This window comes from Octodon degus, unplaced genomic scaffold (genome assembly GCF_000260255.1).
Source record: "Octodon degus isolate 3935 unplaced genomic scaffold, OctDeg1.0 scaffold00101, whole genome shotgun sequence".
In the NCBI taxonomy this organism is placed as follows: Eukaryota; Metazoa; Chordata; class Mammalia; order Rodentia; family Octodontidae; genus Octodon; species Octodon degus.
The window spans coordinates 1,969,209-1,981,600 of NW_004524677.1; the positions used below are offsets into that span (position 1 = coordinate 1,969,209).

General features: G+C 40.3%; 1 protein-coding gene across 1 annotated transcript in view; it reads right to left on the minus strand.

Annotated features, from left to right (window-relative positions):
- Iqcm (IQ motif containing M) overlaps positions 1–6,865 on the minus strand; it is a 471,351-nt gene extending 464,486 nt beyond the window's left edge. The window contains exon 1 of the mRNA XM_023723694.1: positions 6,821–6,865. Within this exon, the coding sequence (XP_023579462.1) occupies positions 6,821–6,857 (37 nt within the window). The 5' untranslated portion in view covers positions 6,858–6,865. The remainder of the gene's footprint in view (positions 1–6,820) is intronic.
- Positions 6,866–12,392: the final 5,527 nt, after the last annotated feature.

Consider the following 12,392-nt stretch of genomic DNA (forward strand, 5'->3'; position numbering starts at 1 on the left):
GGAATCTGCCATTTTTCTAATATCCTCTATTTTTTTTATCAATGTCTTGTTTAGAAGCAATTATAAATTCTTTTACTGCATGTTTTTTTCAGATTGGGTTTCCTCCCTATGTTTCTGTAGTTGATTCTTTCCTTCAGATGCTATGAGTTCTGAGAATACTTTTTTCTAATTTCAGAAAATAATTGCACTCTGAGTTCCTCTATAACTTTCTTCTGTTGTTTATTTACTATCGACACTATTAATTCGTACATTTGAGCTGAGCTACTAGAAAAGATTTCCACTCTAAGATCCTCTATGACTTTCTGCTGTTGCTTATTTACTATCGAAGCTATTAATTCATACATTTGAGTCAAGCTAGTGTCCTCTGCACTTGTTCTGGTTGGGCATTGGGTTTCCTCCATATGTTTCCGCATTTGATTCTTTACTGCAGATGTTATTAATTCTGGGATTTATTTTTTTATTTCCAGTCTAATTTCCTCTGTACCTTTCTGCAGCTCTTTCTTTATTTCAGAAGCCATTGATTCATTGCTTTCAACTGTGTGATTCCCAATTTGTTCTGTGTTAGTGTCCTCTGCACTTGTTATAGGTGGGCTTGGGTTCTGAGATTGCATTTTGTTCCTTCTTGTCATTTTGTGTATCACCATCTTCTGACCTTCATTGTACATCTTTGTTGCAGTTATAACCTTAACACCTACTGAAGTTCCGGTTCAGATCTACAAAGTTTGGATTTATCCAGTTGTGCCTGGCTTGGATCTGGCTGCTGCCCTTGGGGGTGAACCTGTTGTACCCCACTGGCAAGACGTTCTTTTCCTGGACTAGCTGGGTTGTTCTGTTCCCTACACTCTCTGCAGGGACTGCAGCTGCAGGGTTTCACCCAGGCCTGTATGCCGGGCCTGAGCTGAGTCTGGAGGGGACAAGGTGGAGTGGGGGGAGAGGCAGCTCTCCCACACACTCACTGGGCCTGTGCTAGGACTGTATCTGGGGGTTTCCGGAACACGGCAGAAATTCCTACTTGGCGGGTGAGTTGTGGGGGGTTACTATGGAGTGATGGGGGGCATCCCAAGGGGGGTGTAAGAGGGTTTCACCCACGCTGTGCTTGGGCTGGGACCAGTAGGTCCCGCTGGTGCAGGGTAGCCAGAAGCTCTCCCACACACTCACCAGGCCTGTGCTAGGACTGGGCTCTATATTTTCTATAGCCACTGACTAACATATGTGGCTCTACATTTCTTCAAAAATATTCACCTTTCAAACTGTTAATAAAATTATAATTGGAAAATAAAATGCCTCAATACATTTACTAAATAGGAATAGTGATTAGATAAAATATATACATACCTACACATGGGTAACATAATTGATCATATGTCTAACTTTTAGTTTCTTAATTTCTTAACTCAGGCTAGCTACATAAATACTGTCAATATTCTCATTTAGTCTTGTCTATGATTTCCTCTTTATTTTATTATTAGCTCTTCTGATATTTATAAGTATAGTTTGGAGTCCTTTTAATCTGAATTTGTAAAAGTTAAATATATTACCTATTCAAATTATCTTTCAGTCCTTCCAATGCAATCATTTCTAAAACTATCATTTTTAGGACTCTTGCAAACAAGTCTTCTTCTCTCTTTTTTTTCATCCACTCAAATTTTGAGCAACTAGAAACTATCTTCGAGCAAACCAACACCATAATGACATACTCCCGTGCACCCACCAAAATGACTAAAACTAAAAAGATGGGTAAGATAAAATCTTATGAGGCTGTGAACTTTCTGAGATGCTCACATGTTGCTGGTAGGAATATAAGATGAAATGATCAGTTTGAAAACCGTATGACAAGTGACCCACTTGCAGGAATGTTCCACTTCTAGCTACATACCACAGAAAATGGAAGTAAGCTTACAAAGTCTTGAATCATTTACTGCATTTTCTCCTCATGTGCTGTTATTCCTGAGGCTATACTACTACTAGAGACTCCTGACTCTTGACTTGTCACCCTAGTGAATTACATTCACTGATGCTTATGTTTCTAAGACAGCACTCCCAAACGTCATTGTCATTCTGTATGCTGATGGAGCTGTTCTGATTTTCCTCTCAGCAACCAAAAATCAGCTTTTCAGAGGAGCTGAGTTTGAAAGATATCATGTTCTTCCTAGTTGTTCTTTTGAGTTCAGTGGTGTCCCTTCCCACAAGTGCAGCCTGTCCCCTGGGAACTGATGGAGAAGCTCACGTGCACCCTGGCACACCTAATGGCCTTTGTGGTGCCAGCAAGCAGACTCAGACGTGCTGAGGTCCTACTAAGGTGCATTCACACAGTCAGACCATGAGATTTATGGGTAGAACAAGCCCTCACATTGCTGATGCAGTGTTAGAGCAAGGCAGCCAGGCTCAGAGGCAGCAGCTTCCCAGGATCTTGGCAGCAGCTGCACTGAAGGCCCGTGGACTGTCCTTCACCCTCCTGTCAAGTGACATGCTGAGGCAGCTGTTCGGATTTCTTTCTATAAATAAAGTTAGCCTTGAAGAAAAGAATTAAATTCCCAAGATGGCACATGATAGTTCTTATCTTAATGGCTTAGAAAAGGGAATGCTAGTTGCTCTCTTTAGTTTTATAATATCCAAAAACATGTATATTTTCAATATATGAGTCTAAAATTATTAGACAATAAACAATCCCCACACTGACTTCATCTTCTTGATAAGAGTTGAAGCTTCTATTCTCTGTTTACAATGATGTACACATACTTGCATGAGCACACAACTTTTCACATTCAAAAGCACATTACAAATTAGGAAGAGCAAGGTACCAGTGCCTGCCCGTTCTCCTTTAAGACATCCTTATGGCTTTGTTTGCAAATATGACTGTGTACCACAGAGTGATCGTAAGAGTGGCCAGTCTTGCATCACATAATTGTGTTTGAATTCACATTTACAGGTGAGCCTTACTTTATCTTCAGCTTTAGTTTTCTAATTTGTGAAAGAAGAAAAACAATAATGTATGTCCCAGAGTGAAGAGAGATTACTCAGACACTGTAACACAGCATTTAGCACAGTGAGCGGTACATGATAAGCTTTCAATAAATGTGACCAGTTATTGTAACTATTGGTGTTAATATGGTACTATCATTGGACTTAACTTGTCTCTTAACAGTGTTTAATCATTTCCTTAGCCAATCCTTATTTCTTCAACAGAAAAAAAAAAATAGACAATTTTCTAAGGGAGTTTGAGTGAGTTGTCTTTTCATACTATTTTATCCAAAACTAATTAATCTACTAAAATCTCTTCATTCCTAGGATTATTTAAGTTACCAAATCCCCCAAAAGAAATAATAAATTATTAGCAGCAGATGTTTTACAGTAAAGTTTATGAAGAGGTTGAAATGGCCATATTAAATTGACTTAAAGCAGTTGTTAACATTTCCATAGGGGGAAAAAATGTGAATGCCACTCATCTCAAGGATTTTCACCAGCCTAAACTAATTCCTTCCATTTATTTTCTTTTTAAAGAAAGACTCATTCTCTATGTATCATTAGCTTAATGGTATTGCTATGATGGTTCATAAACTGCAGCTTTCTCTTATTGCTTTAGGGCTTCTATATAGTTGCTCTGGAAAACCTCTGAAGTGATGATACAAAAAGAAAAACCAGCTATGGAAAGTATGGCAGAGAGTGAGCCATCTCTTAATTATACTCACTGAGCAAGACTTTCCTGCATTCAGAAAGATGCAAAAGCTTGTAGACATGTTTTTTTGATAACTGTACAAAGTAACTGGGCACATGCAAAGGCTTTCCATCTTTCTCATTCAAAGACTACATTCTGCAGAAAGGCTTTGCAAAACTTGGCTAAGAATATGATCCTGAACAAAGGTGTGGCCACATGGCTCAAGCCGATCTTCTGTATAAGATCAGAGTGAACGCGTACTTGCGTCTGATTTCTCAGGTGTTAGCAAAGCATCCTCCCTGTGACTCAGCCCCAACCATGAAGGGACACATTCTGCAGGGGCTTATTATGTACCTGGCAGATGCTAGCAGCTGTGAGACAGTAAATGTGCTAAAATCAGTAAGATACCAGTCATCCCTATCTTCTAGGTGTGGAAGAGTCTACTGCCAGGATATTTTCAATTTCTTTCTTTCTTTTCTTCCTTTAGTACAGGGTGTCACTACACAGCTCAGACTCCTGTCTTGGCCTCCCCAGCACTGGGATTACTGGAATGTGCCACCAAGCCTGGGGTCCCAAGGCCAGCTTGGCATGCGGTACCACGGATCGAAATCTGGTCCTTGAGCTCACCAGGCAGGCACTTAGACCACTGATCTATCTCCCCTGCCCCTGCCAGAACATTCGGTAACTAAATGTCGTGACATTCAGCAAGAAACCTAGTATAATAGAAGATAGCGTAAACTACCAATATCAGCCAGCTCACTAATGTTTGAGTTTCCCTTTAAAGAGATAAAACTTTACATTATATTATTAGAGATAAGGTTTAAATCAGAAGTGTCCCAAGAGAAATAAGCCAATGAATCAAATCCAGGATTAGGCAGCGCTTTTAGACTTGTGCTTCATTAATCTCATATGCCTTGAGGGTTCTTCCTTCTTTCAATTTCGGGCTCCCCTGTTTTACATATTTGAGTGCTTTCTAAGTTTTAATTTGCAAGAAGGAATTCTTTTTCCTTGTTCCTATACCCAACAAGTAAAAACATAAAACTAAAGTTTGAATATAAAGTCTCTAATGAGATAGCTTTTCAAAAAGAACCCTTTCTTTAAGCAGGCTCGAATGCACAGAGGCTCAGAACCTGAAGGAGCGGGGAGCGGCTGTGCAGAGCGGCTGAGATGGAAGAGCCGGAGCTACGACGGCGGTGAGCAGTCCTGGGTGCGGAGCTGCGGAAGGCAGGAAGGGAGCAACATCTCTCAACAGAAGCTTGCAATAAATGTCATGTTCGATTGTTTTTTACATGTAAGTGAAAAAACTGAATTGCTTTTAATTTCTCCTCAAAAAAGAGTTAAAGAGCAAAATGAAACCCAAATTTATGAGCCCTTTCTCAACTCTGTAGAAGCTTTGCAATATCCTCTTGTACCGCACATCCTGAACTAAGACCTTATTCTTCATTTGCACATTACACGTGTTTTGTTGAAACGCCTCTTTCCTACATTTCTCACCTCTCCCCTTTTTATTTCTGGTTATCTTCAGCAAAGTATCTACTTTCTAGTCTTCAAAAGTGATTAGTAAATTCTCGACCTAACCCACAGAAATTTTAGAGTATGCCCCACCATCCAAAATCTGTCTGTGTTATTTCTCTGAGATTAGACTGCTGAGAAAATGTAGAGGAATTCCAAGCTCACAGCATTGCAATTACAAATAAAATTGAAATAATTAGGGACATAATTTGAAGGCAAACAAAACGAGAGAACACTCCCCCTCTACCTCCTGGATCTTCCTCCCTTTCCACCTTTCCCGTCTTTAAAATGTACTGTACTATACAAATGAAAAGAAACTGTATTCTCCAAGTGAAGCGGACTGCACTACACCAATGGAATGCACTGTCTATAGCACAACACCCTGGGCAGGTGGCAGGTGGCCCGTCTCATGTTGAGGGGCCACACGTGCCGGGCAGAGCCAACAGAAGTACGAACTCGGGTTTCTGCACAGCGCTCCGCTCCCCCGCCATGCTAAGCCTAAATTTGGGATTGCTTGTAGTGTTACCAAATCTAGCTCAGCCCTACAAGGAGAAAAGGTGCAGCTAATAACAATGAAATCTACTTAGAGAATAGATCTGAAGTGTTATTACAATAGACACAGGCAGACATACATACACGTACACACACAAAGGTAACTACACGAGGTGATATGCTAATTAGCTTGATATATGTATCTAAATCTCATGTGGTACACCTTAAATGTATAGTTTTGTGTGCCAGTGATAGCTCAATGAAGCTATAAAAGATGTATAATATGAGATGAATATGTAATTTAATGTTTTCTAGCATGCATTAAAAGTAATGCAAAGTGAAATTAATCATAACAATGTAATTATGATGAAAATTTAATCATAATATCCAAATAACATCATTTTAGAAATAATGAATATTAAAAATTAATAACACATTTTACATTCCTAATTTTTTGCTTTGCATTCAGAATCTTGTATAAATTTTGTACATACAAAATCTCAGGCCAGCCAAATAGCTCAGTGGATTAAAACACTTGCAAGCAGGTGCAGGGGAGGGGGTTCAATCCCGGGGCCTGCCCTGCTGGCCCTGCCCCCAGGGTGCGCTGAGATGGTGATTGAGACTGGGTGGTGGCATTCACCTGTAATCCCAGCTCTTGGGAGGCTGTAAACAGGTGGATCACTATGAGTTCAATCTAGTAGTGAGACCCTGAACACCCGGTAGACCCTTCTCTAAAATACAGAGAAAAAAAAAAAAAATCTCAACTTCATTTGCTAAATGTTTACCAGAAATATTTGATGTCTTTTGATTTTGTAAAATATTCATTTGAAAAAGTAAATTCACATATCCAAGTTTTTCTAAGCACATTTAGAAGTTTTCCAATAATTTAATTGCCCACCTTAAAATTGAAATTGAATTAAATGTTCAGTTCCTTTATTTCCCCCAACCACATTTCAGACACTGAGAAGCCACATATGACTACTGGATACCATATTGTACATGAGTTACTAACAGACCTGTCAGCAGTTGGTTATACTTAAATGGAGTAGGATGTACCCTAAGTGTAGTCTTCTGAGGAATATCAATTAACAGGAAAGATCCTAAAAGAGTTGAAATGTCAGACATTGTGCATCAAGCAACGAGACAAGAATGGGTACTCACATTCTGATTTTTCAGGCAGAGCCTCCGCTGTAGCCATGATGGGTGGTTAGAATGATCTTTTCTGGAAGGGTGAGCTTCAAATCCTTAAACATAGTCATGTGAAATAATTCAGTGCTGATGAATATTTAGCTATTTCTCTCATCATTCATACATAGATGAAAAGTTAATGCTTCTACATATTATTCTTCTACTCTAAAACCTTGAGTGCTTTACTGGTCAGAGCTCTGTAGTTTATGGAGGGCTTGCATGCACACTATCTTACCAGCTCCAAATAGCCCATGCTAGAATTTGAAAGGCCTAAATGTGTCCCTCAAGGGCTCATGTGTTAGGAGCTTGGTCCTCTGGGGAGAGGGAAACATTTAAGAAGTGGAGTGTTTTAGGAAGAGGACAGTCTTAGAGTTCAGACCCCAGGTCAACTGAGACATCATCAGAGGTGGCCTTGGCCCTCCAGCCTCTCAGGCTTCCTTTGTTTTTGTATTGTTTAGTAAGGGTGGTTTCCTTCTTCTAAGAAAGAATGTCTTGCTTTCGCATGTACTCCTGTCATAACATGGCAGAGCCAACAAAGCCCCTACCAGAGCTGGGCAAAGGCCAACCGCACAACCTGGGACCTCCAAAACTGCGTGCTAAATAAATCTCTTCTCTCTTTATAATTAGTCTATGCTGTGCGTTGTTCTAGTAACAAAAAATAAAGCAGCCTAATAGGAAGTACTGTCCCACATATGGCACTCAGAGAAGTAAAATAAATTATCGACATAAGTAGCTATTAGTGGCCTGGCCACAATACACATCCAAACATCTAAGCCTAAGACCCAAGCAAGTTCACCTGATTTCTTCTACCTTAAAACTAATAGCTAATTAATCCATGGAACACACCTTATATACTCTGCCTTGAAGCTTAGACTTATGTTAGTATTCTACATAAATGCCCTTTTCTCACATCTACATTTATCAATATCATATCTGCTCTTAAACCGAGGTCTGAATCTCACTTCCCTCCTCCTTTTAACATCCAAAGGGGCCCAATCTCAGCTACACTGATGCAAAGTACTGTGCATCTACACAGCTTTATAATTAAAAGTGGGGTGTTGGCCAAATAGTTTAGCAGATTAAGGCACCTGATTAAGCAGGGGCCAGGAGTTCAATCCCCAGGCCTGCCTTGCCAGTCCTGCCTCTGGGGCACGCTGACAGGGCAATTGAGACTAGGAGTGGTGGCACACTCCTGTAGTCCCAGCACTTGGGAGGCTGTAAACAGAAGGATTACTATGAGTCCGATATATGCAGTGAGACCCTGGAGACCCTGTACTAAATACAAAATAATAATAATAATAATAATAATAATAATAATAAAATATTGAAAAATTATAATTAAAAGTGGGGACATTAAATGCTTTAAGGAGCCTCTTATCCTGAAACTCTCAGTATAACTGTTCAGCTGGCTGACTCAAACAATTTTATGAATGAAATACTTAAGGCCTGTTAAAAATTTGGGAAATTATTTCCCCAATAATGAAGCCAGCTTTGCCCTGTGAAAGCCATCACTGCAGAGTCACACATTCTCAGACGATGGGCCATAACACTTCCTCAGCATCACTCAGAGGGGAGAAAACTACTGCACTTACAGTTGTAAAATAAATCTGAAACATCCAAAACGATTAACGCTCAAATTGTCAGTATTATAGCACAGGCGATCACACAGAACACACACGTTGTCTGCCTAGTTCTGCAAATAAATCTGGATAATTTCAAACGCCGTGCCTCCCTCAGCAATTAACAATCATAACTCATATTCTGCTTTGGCTTAATTATTGTCTTTTTACATTTAAATATAAGATGAAAACTAAGCTGCTTTGTGCTCTGTCATTTTCTCATTTGAATCTCCATAGAAATGGACTCTTCTCTGGGACTGTTGGCTCCTCCACCTTCATTTGGTGTGCCAGAAGTGTCATCCTGCATTAGACTGGCTGGCAAGCAAGACATCCCACTGTCCTTTCAATGCAGGAAATAGCCAAGCACCATGCAAGGTGCTGTCATGGTAATGCGCCCACCAACCAAGGTGTTGGGGGGAAACTGAGGTGGGAGATGGGGTGAAGGGAGACCTTAACGCTGGAATTACATAGATATGAGCATGGTGTGCATGCACTTTAAGTCCCCCACAGACAGTTGTGAAACTGTGGGTCCCTCACAAAGCACTGATCACTTAATAAATATACATGTGGTTCCTAAATCGCACAAGCAACTGCCCATCTCTTTTGGAAGAAAAGGCAAAAACCTTTCACATAGAGATAAAACAACCAAGCTAGATGGCATAAGAAAGTCTCAGGCCTTAGAAATTAAGTTATAAACTAATGAGTGTCATGATTTCAAATGAAAATGACAATATCAAGGGCTGAGAAAGTGGCAGAAGAAAGTTCTAGAGGGGCTGGGTTATTCGTGGACAGACAAATAGGCGGTGACAGTGAAGGCAGCACAGGCTTTAACCAACCAAACTGGATTTCAGTCAGCATAGCCCTGCAGCATGGAATACCAGTCCTGAATGGGTCAGATGTGATCCGAGAGGAACAGAGAAGGCACACAGATAAAAGTACAGCAAATGACAAGTTGAGAATGCAGAAAACACTGTGCCTAATTCAAACCAAGAGCTTATTTTCTGCTGCTGAAATAGACAATGAACAACTCAATATTTTGAACAGGTATTGACAGAATCAGTATTCTGGAATACAACTTGTATAAAGACAAGGAATCTATGTTTCTCCCTGCATTAATCCCAGTACCTGAAACAGGCCGATCGTGAAAAAATATTGTAAAAAATATTTGTAGAATGAGTAATTAGGAGCCTACACAGAGATGTCCTTCCTTCCCACATTTGTCCCCTTTAGCACAATGTAAGATCCTGTCTCATCCAGTTTAGGTAATTTAAGAGTCTCTAAACTGGGTTACAGGAATACTAATGTTTTCTATGGATAAAGTCAAACAGGAGTAGATGCTCTTCCCTACCTTACTCCTTTAGCTTGATTTTCTTAAAGTAGATGACCAAAATAATTTTATCCTACAGTAGTATAATGCCAGGTGTGGTGGCACCTGCCTGTAATCCCAGCACTTGGGAGTCTGAGGCAGGAGGATCGTTGTGAGTTCAAGACCAGCCTTGGCTACAAAGTGAGCTCAAGACCAATCTTGACTGCAAAAGGAGACTGTATCTCACACACAAAAAAAAAAAAAAATACAGTAGTATTCACTTGTGGTTTATACCTAGACATCCCCAAGACCCTTATGCATTGATAGGTGGAGATTTTGGAAGGCTTTAGATTATGGGGCGTATAAACTGGCATGATGTTAGAAGACAAAGTCTGGTCAAAAGAAGCAGATGGCCAGGGGTGACATTTAAGGCTTCTCCTTCATTTTCTCTGTCTTCAGATTTCTATGATCTGCCATGTTCTGTCATGCCTCTGCCATGGAGCCAGTCAACTGTGGGCTAAAACATGAACCAAAATAAACTTCTTCTTTATTTGATGGGTGTTAGCTATTTTGTCCCAGTGATGAGCGAACTAGGGCATGAATATAGTTTGAATCTTAAATGCCCCCCAAAAAATCAAATGTATTGTAAGTTTGGTCTCTAGCTTCATGCTATTAGAAAATGATGGAACCTATAATAGGTGGGGCCTAGTAGAAGAAAGGTAATTGGGGTTGTGCCCTCAAAGAAGATATTGGGACTGAGACCCTGGCTTTTTCTTTTTTCTTTTTCTTTTCTGGCCACCTGCTTTGGCAAACAGCATGCCTCAATCGCACACTTGCACTGAGATGTACTATGTCACCAAAGACCCAAAGTGGTGGGGCCAAGTAACCATGGGCTAGACCTTCTGAAACCATGAGCCAAAAGGAAGCTTTCCTCCTAACAAATGATTACCAGAATAACAAAATGCCTGATTAAGGCAATATTCTTTATAATTAAGTTCCTGGAGGAGAAGAACTATACTATGACATGTGACATGAGACAGGAAAATGGGCCATGGTCCATGGATCTTGATGATAAGTTTAGCAGTTAAAATAAAAGCAAATAAAAAATATCTTTATTTTTCCACTCTCCCTCTAGTCAAACCCTCCTACTTTCAATTGCACTTATATCCTTTACATTTAGCTATCTAAAGAACTGCTCCTATATCTATCCAATTCCATAGGCCATAAACCTTTGAATCTTTCTGAATTTCTGTCTAGTCATATTCACTCCATAATTTTTTATTTTTTTTTTATTTTTTTTTGCAGAACCAGGGATTGAACTCAGGCCCTTGTGCTTGCCAGGGAAGCACTTATTCTACTGAGCCATCTCCCCAGCCCCCACTCCATAAATTCTTGAAAATATAGCTGCAATTCCTCACTTATCTTCATCCTGGAAATAATCATGTCATTCTTGGACCAATGGTATAGCCTCCTAAATGTCCTATCAATTTCTACTCTGATGCCATTCTTTTTATTGTTTTTGTTTATTTTTGTTTTATTTTTGTGGTACCAGGAATTGAACTCAGGACCCTGTGCTTGCCAGGCAAGTGCTTATTCTACTGAGTCATCACCCCGGCCCCTCTGATGCTATTCTTATTCATTCTGCTTGCAGCAAAAGCATCTTCTTGTTAAATAGATCATGTGATTTCCCTTCCCTGGCTTCTAAGTGCATTGTAAACAAAGCAATAGTCTGTTTCCTTGAGCTGTCTTCTCTCACAAAACTGAATGAATATGAATGAGAAGAGTCGAGCTTACAATCCACAGCTCCATCCAGAAAAAAGTGCTCCAGGCCAAGCTTCCCCATCAAGTCCCTCTCACTGCCTCTCAACTCTGACCTCTGCCTACTCCCTTCCAAGATCTATCCATGTCACTGCTTCTACTCACTGTAAAGGATGAACTGCCCTTTCTATATGTTCTTCTTCAAGTTAACAAGGACCTTTAGGACCAACATTTGCTTCCTGAAAACTTCTGACAAGTCTTTGAATTCTCCTGACCTGACCACCAGACATTATGTTACCAAATAATAAAATGAGAAAGGAGAGCAGGTCAAGAAACCAAAACAATACCAGTCCTAACTAGCGACAAAATGGAAGGGCCAAGAGCTGGTGAGATAGCTCAGCAGACTAAGTGCTTGCTTAGATAGGGACTGGGGTTTGATCCCTGACACCACATGCTGTGCCAGTCCCACCCCCAGGCTTGATGAGCCAGCCACTGAGACTGGGTGTGGTGGCGCATGTCTGTAATCCCAGTGCTGGGGAGGCTGAAGCAGGAGGATCACTGTGTGTTCAAGCTGCATGGTGAGACTCTGTACCATTTTTTTTAAAAAGGGAGAGCCAATAATAGATGAATAAAAGCATGATAAGTGAAAGATTAGAAGATTTAAAATTGCACACTTGAAATTATGAACCAAATTGGAGACTTTTAATGAACAGAAAATCCTTTACAATCAAGAATATCTGGTAAGATGAGACCTCAGAGGCCACATGCAACAGTAGGAAAAGGGGGCTAGGAGGATAGCTCAGCAGCATAAGCACTTGCTTGGCAAGCACAAGGTTCTGAGTTAGATCCCCAGTACAAAAAA